Genomic DNA, 15,583 nt, shown 5'->3' with positions numbered 1-15,583 from the left:
CTTTTTTTCCCAGGTAAGTGATGTTCAAGTGTAATCAACATAGGCTTTATTAGATATATTTATTCCGGACCTTTTGATTTGGGAAATCTACAAATCAATTCAAACAATGGAATTGATATATCTTAAGCAAACCAACAGGTAGGCCTCTCGTTTGATTGTGGCATCAATTTTCATAGTTTGTGGTGCCCTTTCATGACAATGAGGGTGGGGGTGAGGGGTGGGGGGTGGGGGAGAGAATCCCATAATGCAAAGATACACCATATTTGACTGAGAGATTAACCATAGTATTCTAAGAACAGTAAATAATGGCCATTGTAAATATGAAAAATATGGCATTGAGTTTTTGGTACTTGACTTTTTGTCAAGTAACACATTGTAGGAAAATAGATCTATTATGGGTGGCTAAATTAATGTTGGATTCATTCTCCAACACCTATTTCTTGATCTTATATTACTTTAAAGACTTAAATCTTGGACCATCTAAAAATGGGAGGCCAAATTCCCAATGGTCCAGGTGACGATTTACTGTGGTGGATTTCCTATCTTCCCATATACTTAAAGGAATGGTTGTATTTATTAAATTATGAAACAACTTTCCACATGCTTAAAGGGAATGATTGTATTTATTAAATTATGAAACAAAGCCTTAGAATTAGAATGAACGAAATAACTATTTCTTCATATTAATAAAATGTCAAAGGAGCCAAGATTAAGACCTAGATATCTCTATTTGACATCCATTCCTCATAACCCTTATTTTTATAATGTTACAAAGATCTTGGCATTACATCTGTCGGCCATCCCTAACAACTCATTCTTACAAATTTTATAAAGATCTTGGCATTCATGAAGATAGTGTGAACCAAAATATCGAACCATCACAACTATACTATATCTTTTATTTACCTATACCAAAAAATAATTCATTGTCATAATAGTTATGCCCAAAGCAATTACTCTATTGCGGCCGAACTCAATGATCAAATAGGGCAGCTATATTGACATCATTGTGTCCTCTCCACCCATTTCCATCATCGGACCCACCGTTAACATGAATTTGTGCATGCACATGCCCTAGATCCCCATTCAAGCTCATCTGCTGAACTTCAGTCGAGGACAAAATCTTGAAGCTCTAAAAACTTACAAACACCCTGAATTTGGAAATTGACAGATTTGAGTGAAAACCAACTAAAAGCAAGTTTGTTGTAACTATTATGGAATCTAACTTACTCCCAAGGGTCATCACCCACGAGTAGAATGTCATTTCAGGATCCAAATAAACCAGTTTCCACTTAGTACTGCGCGGATCTTCAAGCTACCCTTGAATCCCAAACATGTGTGCTAGATCATATCTGAGGTCGTCATACCCTTTGTAACGGGTGACGTCTATAGATTATCTCACAGAACCTCGTTTTTGAACCTTCAAAGTTTGAACATGAGGTAAGCATTCAACAATGCCAGAGAACGACATAGCTGTATTAGTACACCAAATCAAACTATTCGTAATTACAGTACGAACATAAAAATTGGGACATATAAACTAATGTTGTACACTTATACTATTAATACATCTTTCTGCATTATGTAATTATTTTCCTAAAATAGTAGCAAACATAGTAGGTTATTCAGGATTGGCTTGTCATTTCCATGCTAGAAAGAACTAAAAGATGATGGATCGGATAACAATAAATGCTCTCCTAAAAGAAGTTATTGCCCATGAGCACATCCTTTTCAAAGATGGCTCATATCAAAGTCTGTTAAATAAGTCTGTAGGGTTATTTTAGTCTTTTCACTTCTTTCTCTTATGTAATACTTATATAGTCTAATTAGGGCTAATCAATCTAATAACTTTTTCTCTCTAATCTTCAATTTGGTATCAGAGCAAGGCTCTCTCGATTTCAACTACTGCTTCGTCTGCTACACCTTCATCATCTTCCTCTTTCTTAAATCACCTCCACACTTCTCGTCTTCAATCCCCATCACCCCTACGGGGGTTCTCCTCCACTCTACACCTAATCGCATCATGCGATAGGGGTTCTAGATCTGTTTGAAGCCAGTGATCAGGCTGTTCTATCAGCAAGGTTGTTGTTTGGAGTTAACAATAACAACAGCATGATAATATAGTGTTTGTTTGTCATTCACGACAGCAGCAGAAGTGTTGTTTGGCTTCCACGACAGCAGCAGCAGTGCTGTTTGACTTCCACGACAGCAGTAGAAGTGCTTGTTTGACTTCCACGACAGCAGTAGAAGTGTTGTTTGACTTTCACGACATCAGCAGCAGTGCTATTTGACTTCCACAGCAACTACAGAGATGCAGTTTGGGTCTGGCGAATATAGCAGAATCCTTATTTGAGGTTTATCATCACTGCAGAGGTGCAGCTAGGTGTCCACGATCACAACAGACCCTGTTTTGGAGGCTGCGATCATTGCAGATTTATTCTCGGGAGGCTGCGATCACTCCAGATGTTGTTTATTGGATTGCAGCAACAGCAGTTGATTGGTTCTTTGGCTGCGGCAACAGCAGGTGCTGTTTAGGAGGCTGCAGCAACGACAATTGCTAGTTGTTTGTGGCTGTCAGGCCATCGTTAGTGGGGTACATTAACAGCAGGTTGCTGTTTGGGAAGTTCTGGGGCACATAACAGCACCTGGACCCCTAGTTGAGGCCTACGACAACGGCAGAACCACTCCTTGGTGTCCTACTATTGATTTGATGGTTGTTTGGGTCACATACAACAGTGTTTAATCATCTTCCACGCCTCTTACGATCGTGTATTGCCACCTTTAGGGTGCTGCGATCAGTTTCTTTTTCAAACTAAAGCACATCTAGTCTTTGATGGCTTCCGAGACGTCTTCTTCCTCAATCACTGATAATAGTAATGGATCGAGTGGTCTTCCCTCTAACTCAACTGATTTTTCAGGTATTCAGATCACTACCGTAAAATTAGATGGTCCTAATTATCTCCTTTGGGCAAGATCAGTTGAAATGTTCATTGGTGGAAAAGGGAAAATCGGCTACCTCACTAGGACAGACAAACAACCTGCACAGACTGACAGTTCTTACTCCCATTGGTTTGCTGATGATTCTATGGTCCGTTCTTGGTTGGTTACTTCTATGCAACCACACATTGCAGCTGGTTTTATGTTTTCCTCTACAGCAAAACAGATATGGGATTCCGCAAAGAGTATTTACTCACAACGTCAGAATAATGTCAGAATCTTCAATTTGGAGCGTGAGATTTCTCGTCTTTCCCAAGGAGACTCTTCAGTTACCACTTATATCTCACAGCTACGTGCTCGGTGGGAAGAGCTGACTTTCTATTCTTCATCCTATGCTTAGAAGGACCCCCTTGATGAGACATTACATTCGTCAATTCTGGATAAGAATCGGGTTTTTCAGTTTTTAGCGGGTCTCCGGGACGAATTTGAGTATGCGCGAGTTCATTTATTGGGTATGGATCCTTTTCCGTCGCTACAGACTGTTTATTCATATGTCTTAGCGGATGAGAGTCGTCGTGCAGCTGTCCTACCTCATTCTTCAGGGGATCATTCTGCTATGTTTACTCACTTATCTTCTACACAACCCCCCAGTGGGTCTATGCCTACCCGTCAACGACATAAGTGTGATCATTGTGGAAAGTTAGGTCATGTGAAGGCTCGATGTTATGCACTTCATGGTCATCCTAATCAGCAACGTAAACAGTTTCAACGATCTTCAGCTCATATAGTTTCTCAGTCGACTACTGATTCAACACCTCTTTCAGTTACTACATCCTCATCAGACTCGGTATCTCTATCCCAAGCTGAGCTTGACAAGTTCAGAAAATTCTTCAATCAGATAGAGACTTCATCTCAGCCGGTTTCTACCTTTGCTCACTCAGGTACCTTTGCATCTGCACACAGTGTTTGCACCACTCCCTCACCATGGATCATTGATTCTGGTGCCTTAGATAACATGACCGGTATGTCCTCCCTATTTCACACCTATAGTGTTTGCTCTGGTCATCGCAAGGTTCGCCTGGCTGATGGTTCTTTGTTTTCCATAGCTGGTCAAGGTCTTTTACCTGTTACATCCTCTTTATCCTTAACTAACACACTACATGTTCCTCAACTTACTACTAACCTGGTATCCGTTAGTAGCCTTACCAAAAATTTGAACTGCAGTGTAATCTTTTATTATTCTCATTGTGTCTTTCAGGATCTGGAGTCGAAAAGGACGATTGACACTGGACGTGAAGTGAATGGATTGTATCTCCTTGATGTTCTCGATTCCCCTAGCACCCATTCTGCTATTCAGCTTAGTAGTATTAGTAGTCAATCTAATAAGGCTCTTGTAATGCGTTGGCATTTACGCTTAGGTCATATTTCTTTTGGATATTTGAAACACATGTTCCCTAATTTATTTAATAATAACAATGTGCTTGATTTTTCTTGTGAAACTTGTCAATTAGCTAAACATGTGCGTTCTTCTTATCCTATTAGTATGAATCCTACTACATTTGCTATGTTTGACTTAATTCATTCTGATGTGTGGGGTCCTTCCCCCGTCATATCCACTCTTGATTTTCGCTATTTTGTCTTGTTCATTGATGATCATAGTCGTACCACTTGGGTTTATCTTATGAAACACAAGAGTGAGGTTTATGGGATCTTTAAGCAATTTCTTGCTATGGTTCAAACCCAATTTGGTCGTACCATCAAGACATTCCGTTCTGATCATGGTACTGAGTACACTTATAGTGAGGTCTTGAAACTTTGTTTAGAGTCTGGCATTGAGCATCAAATGTCCAATGTTAAGACCCCTCAGCAGAACGGCAGATCAGAAAGAAAAAATCGCCATATTCTAGAGTTAGCTCGTGCCATTTCGATTGGCATGAACGTGCCCCAATCCTATTGGGCTGATGCAGTTCTTACTGCTGTTTACCTTATTAATCGGACCCCCTCCAGTGTTCTTCAGTTTGTCACACTCCTCTCTAAGCTCTCTCCAGATCGTCCCGTGTTTCCACTTCCTCCGCGTGTTTTTGGGTATGTCTGTTTTGTTCAAATTCTTGACCAAAATCATTCTAAACTTGACCCTAAGGCCGTCAAATGTATCTTTTTGGGTTATTCCTCTACCCAGAAAGGCTATCGTTGTTACCATCCTCCTTCTCGACGACGTTTCATTTCTCGCGATGTTTCTTTTTTTGAGCATACTCCTTACTATAATGGGTCCGTTGGCATTCAATCTGAGTGGTTTCCTCTAGATTCACCTGATGATCATTTTCCTTCTTTATTTCCCCTTCCCATGCCTGTTCCTCCCTCTCCACCCCCCGTCAGTTCGTCCTCTCCTTCATTGCAGGTTTACACTCGACGTCCACGTGATACTACCATCACTTCTATGTCCGACCAGCTCGCCTCCTCGCCTCCAGCTCCGCCTCCGTCTGTTCCCTGTGATGATCGTCCTATTGCCACTCGTAAGGGTAAGCGCACTTGTACTTATCCCATTTCAAATTATATATCTGACTCTGCACTATCACCCTCCTATCGGAGTTTTTTTGCTTCTGTTTCCGCTGTTTCTCTTCCTACTACTGTTGCAGATGTTATTGCTCATCCTGAGTAGCGCGCAGCTATGATTGATGAGTTGACTGCTCTTGAAAAAACTCAAACTTGGGAAATTGTGCCTCTTCCGTCTGGAAGGAAAGCTGTGGGTTGTCGTTGGGTATTCACGCTTAAGCATAATCTGGATGGTTCCATTGCTCGTTATAAGGCCCGTCTGATAGTCAAAGGTTATGCTCAGACTTATGGGATTGATTATCAGGAAACTTTTGCTCCGGTTGCCAAGATGACCACCATTCGCGTTCTCCTTTCTGTTGCTGCTATTCGAGGATGGCCTCTTTTTCAGTTAGATGTCAAGAATGCTTTTCTCAATGGTGATCTTCAAGAAGAAGTCTATATTGTCCAACCTCCTGGTTTTCTTTCTTCTGCTTCTCCTGCACATGTTTGTCGTCTTCGCCGGTCTCTTTATGGTCTGAAGCAGTCTCCTCGTGCTTGGTCTGAGCGCTTCACTAAGGCCATGCATCAGTTTGATTTCCATCAGAGTTCTGCTGATCACACCTTGTTCTTGCGTCACTCCCGAGGCAAAACTGTTGCTCTGATTGTGTATGTGGATGATATTGTTCTTATTGGAGATGATGTTGATGGCCTTACCGAGGTCAAAACTTACTTAGGACGTCAATTTGAGATTAAGGACCTTGGACATCTTCGTTATTTTTTGGGTATTGAGGTTGCCCGGTCCCGGTCTGGTATATTTATTTCTCAGCGTAAGTATGTTCTTGACTTACTCAGTGCCTCTGGTCAGCTTGGATCTCGTCCAGCTGATACTCCTATTGAACAGAATCACAAGTTGGTTGATTCTGAGGGGGAGTGTGTGTCCGATATTGGCCAATATCAGCGTCTTGTGGGAAAATTGATCTACTTGTCTATGACTCGCCCTGACATTGCCTATGCTGTTAGTGTTGTAAGTCAGTTTATGCACTCGCCTCGAACATCTCATCTTGCTGCTGTTTATCGTATTCTTAGATACCTTAAAGGATGTCCTGGTCGAGGTATTTTATTCAACAATCATGGTCATCTTCGCATTGAGGCATGGACAGATGTAGATTATGCTGGTTCAGTGACTGATAGACGGTCTACTTCTGGGTATTGTACTAAAGTTGGTGGTAACTTGGTAACTTGGCGTAGTAAGAAGCATGATGTGGTTTCTCGGTCAAGTGCTGAGTCAGAATACAGAGCCATGGCACTTGGAATATGCGAGTTGTTGTGGCTCAAAATCTTACTAGCTGATTTATGTCTTCCTGTGCCGGTCCCCTTCTTACTATATTGCGATAATAAATCAGCTATTAACATAGCTGCAAATCCGGTTCAGCATGACAGAACGAAGCACATAGAAGTTGATCGTCATTTCATTAGAGAAAAAATAGTTTCTGGACAAATTTGTACTCCCTTTGTCCCTACCTCTCAACAACTTGCTGATGTTCTTACTAAAGGTGTTAGTAAAACCTCATTTGAAGATGTCTTGTCCAAGTTGGACATTGTTGATATCCACGCACCAACTTGAAGGGGAGTGTTAAATAAGTCTGTAGGGTTATTTTAGTCTTTTCACTTCTTTCTCTTATGTAATACTTATATAGCTTAATTAGGGCTAATCAATCTAATAACTTTTTCTCTCTAATCTTCAATTAAGTCTGATGTGCATCTAAACCTAGGCATCCTCCGAAGAATGTAGATTATAATATTAATGGATTAATTCTACAAAGGTGATGAACTATTGGGTTCCCCGATCAGATGTCTTGTACCTCAGATCCATTTTTGACATTATTAGCATACAATGTAGATGAAATTCATTTTGGAAACAAAATTAGTTAATATCAATCTTCTTCAGGATACATAAAATAGAAGCAGGAGTGTATTACAAAGAACACTATTGTTTTGCGAACCCAGTTGTTGTAAAACGTAAGAAAGGGCAATTTCACAGTTGCAAAGGTTGGAATATAAAGTATTTAACAATCATCCTTTGTAAGGAGTATAATCTCGCTTATTTTTTTACCTCTAAACATATGCACTTTAACAAAAATTTGAACAATAAAAAATATTTTCTTGATAGTTATCAAATTGAGCAATTAGTTTCTAAACTCCCCCATTTTCCAAATTTAATTACAATACCATTTTGAAAAAAGAACAAACCATACATAAAGAACAAAAGAATGCATATGAAGCTAATTATTTTGTGGGCACGAAGGTGCTTATGGAGTGCTATGTGATCGACACCTCACAATCAAATTAAAAAGAAAATTTATAAGACAACAATATGACCGAATATGTTTTATGGAGCTAAATGTCCAGGATGTTGAACTTTTCTTGTGCAAGCAATAGGCTTGCCTTCCAGGTCTGAAACCCATATAAAAGAGAGTTGTAACAATTGAAAACTGAAGTAAATTGTTGTAAAAACCTTGAATGGATCAAACCCGTTGATTTCAACTCCTCTTAAAGCATTTTGTCCAAAAGTATGTGTTACAACATATCCTTGGCGCAATGTTAAGTGACTCAATGTGTCACAAAGAAACCGGTCATAACCCCAATTCAAACTATTTTAGTTCCCAAGGGTTCTCAAAGAATTTTATTAATAAGACATGCACAAATGCAAATAGACATTACCTGGTGTGTGTGTGTGTGTGTGCGGGGAGGGGGGGAGGGCTAGTAATGATCTGATTGTTATTCATTATTTGATTCGATCCCAAAAAATAGGAATTCAATCGGCATTTTTCATTTTCAGATCGAACTCTAGTTCAGTCATAGATTTGATAAAAAAAAAAATTTGGATCAGGGAGAATGTAGTTAACATTCTTAGATAGTCATAGTCAATGAATGGTTGAGATGGGCTAACTTAATGAGAAAAAAAATCATTTATAATAGATCTATAATATGTGAACATAGCAAGAAGGAATTACTCCAGACTAAACAACATTTTAGAGATTGCTAACAAACACTAGAGGATTCTGTCATACAATGATAATAAAAAATAATTGAAATCGACATCACAAAATGAATTTCATCTACATCATACCTTGGTTTTTGAATCTGGAATCCATGATGAAAGAAACAATTCTCATGATTTAAACTAAGAGATGGGGAGCTTAAGAACATACTGTGAGAGGGGGGAATCGAGTGAAAGAAGAAGAAGCTATGAGCTTTGAGAGAGGGAAGATTCGGTTGAGATTCTTGTCTTCTTCACCTTCTTCTTCGTTTGAGGGAGGGAAGATGAGACCGTGAGCTTCGTATTGGGCTTTGTCTGAGATCTAGAAATCTGCTGAGATTCTTGTCTTCTTAACCTTCTTCTTTGTTTGAGAGAGGGAAGATGAGGCCGTAAGCTTCGTATTGGGCTTCGTCTGAGATCTAGAAATCTGAGATGGAGGTTGTTAGGGTTCTTTGAGCCAAAAAAGATAAGGAGAAGAGAGAAAATCACGAGAGAGATAAGAGAGCTTACCTGCCGTTGAGCTTTCCTTAGGGTAAACAAAGAGAGAAGAAAAGGAACCGTTCGAACAGAGAGAGAGGGAGGGTTTAGCGAGGAGAACGAGAGAGAGTTCGAAGAGAGCTCTCTGTTCTGCTGTGAGGGGTTTAAAGAGAAGAGGGCTTTTAAATAATATGAACATATTTTGAGGGATGGCGCTGTAATATATGTATAATTTTATATCGAACGAGATTAAATGGCGTCCATCAGATCACGTAATATCGAACGACTCACATAAGTTTGCCAAACCGTTAGCCAGCGAACGGGACCCATATATATATATATATATATATAGGGAAATGTTCAGCACCCTAAGTTTTACCACACACTTTAACAAACGTTTTTTGTCTTACATGGATTAGAAGTTTTGGAATGGGCTGATTTTTGGTAAGGATGATCTCTATGATTAGAAGATCATCCTCCCCAAAAATCAGCCTATTCCGAAATGTTTAGCCCCATGTTTACACGTTGAAAAATCGTGGACCGTCCATCTTTTGTAAACCATTTTTGATGGGGTTAGAAGTTTTGTAATGAGCTGATTTTTGGTGAGGATGATCTCCTCACCATAGAGATCATCCTCACCAAAAATCAGCCCATTCCAAAACTTCTAACCCATGTAAGACAAAACACGTTTTTTAAAGTGTGTGGTAAAGCTTAGGGTGCTTAACGGACCCATATATATATATATATATGGATAGCATTATTACGACCCCTATTACGACTCATATTGCGACTCACCGTTTGTCTTATATGGGCAAAAATATTTGGAATGGGCTGATTTTTTGTGAGGATAATCTCTGTGATGAGGGGATCATCCTGGCAAAAAATCATCCCATTCCAAAACTTCTAACCCCATCAAAATTGATTTACAAAAATTGGACGGTCTAAAATTTTTCAACTTGTAAACATGGGGCTAGAAGTTTCATAATGAGCTGATTTTTGGCAAGGATGATTTCCTCATCATAGAGATCATCCTCACAAAAAATCAGCTCATTTCAAATATTTTTGTCCATATAAGACAAAACACGTTATAGCTTTATGAGTAGCTTTATGTGTATACGGATCCTAATCTATATATATATATATATATATTATGAATTATTTTAGAGGTTAGGAATTAATGTTTTGTCTGGATAAACTAATGACTTTTTATGGATAGATTAGTGAGATTATTGTATAAAATTTTATTTTTATTATATATTTGATTGTTCATTAAAAAATATACTTACAATTTATAGAATATTGGCAATCCATAAAATCGAATCAAATCAAATTAACTTTAGTTCTACTTGGGTTGAGTTGGTTTCAATGAAATTTGATTCGGTTTTGGTACTTATTTATTGGAATCGACTTTGTTGGTTTGATTCCAATTTGACCACAAATCGAATCAAGTTGCACCCCTAATTAATACTCAAACAAAATCCCCCCAACCCCAAACTTTTTTTTTTTTTTCCTTCAAGTAAGAGAGACCCAATCAATAGATTTTAACACCATTCACTTTCCTAATGAACCCAAAATACTAATTACAGCACACTCTGCCAAAAATACAACAATGATTTGAAATAAAATTATGAAACCACTTATAGAACTCAAGTCCAGGTACAATGGGAACCTACAAACAATAATTATTAAAAACAAACATAACTGCAATTGTATAGCAGGACTCTTATAACTACTAATTTGTTAAAAATTACAAAAATACATTTTCAATCTTAATCTCTCTTTATATAATTTGTAATAAATTAGTTTTTTTGTTTTTTTTCCTTTTTTTTATTTTCTCTTTTTTTAAAGGGATAATTTCACATTTTTTAATTCAACTTATTTCATAAAATCTATATAATATAATAAAAGACAATGGTGAACCCAACTATTTTTATTATCCCACAAAAAGAGGGATGGATGAAGATTTAATTTTATTACGAACATTATAGATTATAGAAAGAATAATGATTTTTTAACGCACCTGTACGCCTTGTCACAGAATCGTAGGTCATTGGCTTCGGGATACGCAGGATCCTAATGGTTGGATTGAATTGAATCACAAGTATCAATTATTCAATTTTTTTTTTTTTTCAGTGTGACTTGTTGTTCTGTTGAAATGGTCAAGAAATGTTGCTGCCATTTTGATTCATCAAAAGGTTGGTACACTTTCTGTCTCTCCCTTCTTCTTCTATTCTACAAAGCCACCACACTCAAATCCCTACCACATTAAGTCCCATTTGGAAAATATGGTAAGAGAGAAATATAAAACTGGAACCCTAGGGTTTGATGAGGCATTGGGTTTGTTCGATCGTTTGGTTCAAATGCGACCCATGCCTTCCATTTCCCCCTTTAATCAATTGTTTGGAGCCATCTCCAAGATGAAACAGTATTCTACTGTGTTATCTATGTTTACTATTATGATGAATAATTCTGTAGAAATCCAACCTGATCTTTTTACATTTAACATATTGATAAATTGTTACTGCAACTTGGGTCGGATGGATATCAGTTTTGCTGTTTTTGGAAACATTCTCAAACGTGGGTTCGAACCAAATTGCGTAACTTTCACTATTCTGCTTAAGGGTTTCTTTAAGGAGGATAACGTAACTCAAGGGATGGAGTTGTTTAACAAAATAGTGGAGAATGGGTATCCACACGATGAAATTACATATGGTACGATAGTTGATGGACTTTGCAAGAGTGGGGATGTTAATGGGGCTCTTAGGTTAATCCGAGGGATGGAGAAAGGAAAATGGAAGCCTAATAGAATCATGTATGGTTCTATTGTTGACAGACTTTGTAAGGAGAGCCGGGTAAATGATGCTCTGAACCTCTTTCAAGAAATGATTGACAAAGACATCGGACCGAATGTCGTCACTTATAGCTCTTTAATTCATGGTCTATGCAGTTTTGGTCGGTGGACAGAAGCTGCAGGCTTTTTCAATGGCATGGTGAACGGTGGAATCATGCCTAATGTAGTAACCTTCAACATTCTAATAGATGGTCTTTGCAACGATGGGAGGACTAAAGAAGCACTCGATGTATTAGAAATAATGTCTCAAAGAGGTGTTGAGCCCAATGTTGCCATATACAACTCTTTAATTCATGGTCTATGCAGTTTTGGTCTGTGGACAGAAGCTGCAGGCTTTTTCAATGGCATGGTGAACCGTGGAATCATGCCTAATGTAGTAACCTTCAGCATTCTGATAGATGGTCTTTGCAAAGATGGGAGGACTAAACAAGCACTCGATGTATTAGAAATAATGTCTCAAAGAAGTGTTGAGCCCGATGTTACCACATACGGCTCTTTGATTCATGGACTATGCAGTTCAGGTCAAGGGAAAGAAGCAACAAGGTTATTCAATGAAATGCTAGATCGCAACATCTCCCCGAATGTAGTCATAATGAATATGCTAGTGGACGCTATTTGCAAAGAAGGGAAGGCCAAAGAAGCACATCAACTATTGAAATGGATGATTCAAAGAGGTGAAAAGCCCAACGTAGTCACGTATAGTATGTTGATGGATGGATATTGTTTGCAAGGCCATATGACAGAGGCAAAATATGTTTTTGATTCAATGGTGAATAGTGGTCATGAACCTAATGTTTATAGCTATAACATTTTGATTAATGGCTATTGCAAGGATAGGAAATTGGACGAGGCCAAGCAACTTTGTGAAGATATGCATCGCAAGGGATTGACTCCCAACACAATTACCTACACCACCCTTATGGATGGGTTGTGCAAGGTTGGGAGAGTTGTGGAAGCTCAAGAGCTTTTCAATGAGATGCAAACTCATGGCCAAATTCCAAATATCATCACATACAATACATTGTTGGATGGGTTGTGGACAAACAATTACCTTTCCGAGGCAATGAAATTATTTAATGAGATGGAAAACAATGGATTGAAAGCTAATATTGTAACTTACAACATCATTATTGGTAATTTATGCAAAACTGGGAACATAAATGCGGCAAAGGAATTCTTTTGCAATCTTTCAACCAATGATCTTCGACCTGACACTATAACATATAACACAATGCTCAGCGGTTTTCTTAAGGGAGGAATGTTGAAAGAAGCTGAAGATTTGTTCATGGCAATGGAAAAGAAGGGCTCTATTCCAAATGATGTTACATTCAATATCATGGTTCAAGGATTGATCCAAAGTAATGCTATACCTAAGGCAATGCATTTTCTAAATGAAATGGTTGAGAGGGGCTTCTCAGCAAATGCAGACACCACAACTATGTTGGTGAATTTGGTTGTAAGGGATGGATCAGATCATGAGCATATGGAGATACTTCGTAAATTCTTGCCAGAGGGCTAAAGTAAAGGTAAGATACTCAATGTTGAGGTAGTACTTCGCAAGTCATTTTAAGGAGTAAATGTTTTAATTTTATGTTATTTCTGCTAGAATTTTTTTGTTCACGATGATAATGATTTCCATGATAATGTTTTAAGGTGTAAGTGTGTTAGTATCTCAATCATCTTACTTTTGTGTTTTCTCCACATGTTTCCTTTGCACTGCATTTTTGGCCCAAAAAATTTCCGATAATGAATGAGGTTTGTGTCAAGTTTACAGCTGGTGTAAAAAACTGCCACATCCTATCATGAATCTTGATATCAGACTAGGCTAGACCTTAGGTCTTGCTGGACTGTTGTGGTGGACTTCAGATTGAACTGAAAGTGGGATGGACTAAGATGTCCAAAAGAATATGGATAAATCTGATTTTGAGCCCTAGATATGTGTGCACTGCTCCAGCATCATATAGCCGAACTCCATTTCATAATCCTTTAATATCATGAAACCCATTAAAATCTAGCAACCTCAACTTTTTTTTTTTTTTTTGATAACCAGCAACCTCAATTGTTAAACCTACCTATCCCTAATTACATCATTCATCCTACTTCATTAAATAATTACTGGCATCCTTTGTCTACAACTTGTTCCTATCTTCCAATTTAAGCTTGTCCAACGTCAAAGTCTAAACCGAAATTGTGGCATATCCCTATGAATAAATTTCAGGCTTTTAGGAAACCTAAGTTCATCAAACACCTTAAATACATACTAAAACGAATAACATATTACTAGTTAATGAATTAAAGATTTCACAAAATGGTGGATAATTCTGGTCCTTGAATAGAAATGTTTATTTTCTGTGTTCTTTTTAATTATTTATTCCAACCTTCTTGTGTAAAGGTTGTATAATTTTATGGCAAAGCACCTAATGTAGTAATGGGTACTAAACTCAATTTTTTTTTACCATCCAAACTTATTTTTTCAACTTGAGATCAGTGGCTCTATAAAGAGTTGGGAGCGGAAGTGATGCTATGTGGTCCTGTTGGGAAAGTTGTTGATGCACACTGCCATAACTTATCACCCCATGGGTGGAAAACAACAAGGAAAAAAAAAGGAAGCCTTGATTCATGACATAATCTTTGTTCACTACTTATTTTAATGGCATTAGAAGTTAAATGGCTGCCGTATCAAATACTAATTCACTACAAATTGTGGAGTTTAAGTTTTGGGTGTTTCTACTTTTTCCCTCATTTCACCACTTTTATGATGATTGGTGTAATTTCACTCAATCTGGTATGGTTTTCATTGGTTATTGAATTTTCTGTTATTCAGATCAGTTGGGCAGGTATTTGAGCCAAATCTTGGGTTTTTTGTTTATATTTTTCAAACTCATTGTATCGATTTAATACTCGGCTTTTGCAGTTTTATTGGTTTAGTGATCTGACTTCATTTCCTTCTTTGTGTATTTAGAGAGGTTGTCATGAGTGATTTGTTGCCCATCAAAATTTCAGTGTTTGCCTTGTAAAAGTACTTAGATACCATGCTTTTAGTATTTAGGGTCTCAAGTGAAGTATAGTTCTTAATTTGTATGTAAATGAAAAACAGAATGGATTTTATGAATAGAATAAGGAAACTCTCCGTAAAATCAAATTTTGTCATAGTGAAATGAATTTATTTTTTTTACAATTATCACATTATTTGGTAGGTTTTTGTCAATGATATTAAAATTCTATAATTTGTAGGTAGCAGAAATGATATGGATGAACAACTCTTAAGAAAGATGTGGACCTCTAAAGAACAAACGAGTTAGTGGCCATTGGGTAAGCATGCTCAACTACTAGACTCCAATGAAAGGGTGTGAGTAGGGGTGGGGGGTGATGTAAAAAAAGGAAACTAAGGCCACGTTTGGTTGTATCTGCAAATGCAAATGTTTTGCAATGAAAAACTTATAATTGCTTGGTAGCTACCAGGAGATCTCTTGTGAAACCATACTTGGTGTTTGGTTGATTTGCAATATAAAAGTTTTGCAATGACTTTTTGTTAAAATAAAATGTGGAAACAGTTTTAAGTTATTTGGCCTTATTAAAAAAAAAAACTATTCAAATTACAAAAACATGTGTATGAATTTACAAAAATATCCCTTTGATGAGTAGTGTTCTTGGGACAAATCCCTTTCACTTCATGGTTTTAAAATTCATCCAAAAGCGAGACGTTTCGCCCGAGCTAACTTGGTATCATGGTTGGACTAGATAAA

General features: G+C 37.7%; 1 protein-coding gene and 1 long non-coding RNA gene across 3 annotated transcripts; one reads left to right on the top strand and one right to left on the bottom strand.

The window, feature by feature from the left end:
* Positions 1–658: 658 nt before the first annotated feature.
* LOC147408337 (uncharacterized) lies at positions 659–9,300 on the bottom strand. The gene is made up of 4 exons (XR_015177079.1): positions 9,020–9,300; positions 8,682–8,936; positions 1,231–1,420; positions 659–1,151 (listed from the first exon to the last, which is right to left on the bottom strand). It is a non-coding gene; the product is annotated as an uncharacterized LOC147408337 (long non-coding RNA).
* Positions 9,301–11,143: 1,843 nt separating this feature from the next.
* On the top strand, positions 11,144–15,331 carry LOC147408336 (uncharacterized). Of its 2 annotated transcripts, none has more exons than XM_086437316.1 (2): positions 11,144–13,363; positions 15,072–15,331. In XM_086437316.1, the coding sequence occupies exon 1, from the start codon at positions 11,272–11,274 to the stop codon at positions 13,354–13,356; it is 2,085 nt and encodes a 694-aa protein (XP_086293442.1). In that variant the 5' UTR covers positions 11,144–11,271; the 3' UTR covers positions 13,357–13,363; positions 15,072–15,331. The 2 variants fall into 2 exon arrangements, with proteins under 2 accessions (XP_086293442.1, XP_086293443.1); XM_086437317.1 differs by lacking the exon at positions 15,072–15,331 and adding an exon at positions 14,326–14,764.
* The last annotated feature ends 252 nt before the right edge of the window (positions 15,332–15,583 follow it).

The sequence above is a fragment of the Akebia trifoliata genome, chromosome 3 (assembly GCF_017979445.1).
Source record: "Akebia trifoliata isolate Shusen 1 chromosome 3, ASM1797944v1, whole genome shotgun sequence".
In the NCBI taxonomy this organism is placed as follows: Eukaryota; Viridiplantae; Streptophyta; class Magnoliopsida; order Ranunculales; family Lardizabalaceae; genus Akebia; species Akebia trifoliata.
Note: the sequence above shows the minus strand (reverse complement) of the source record. Positions and strands in the feature narration are given on the sequence as shown.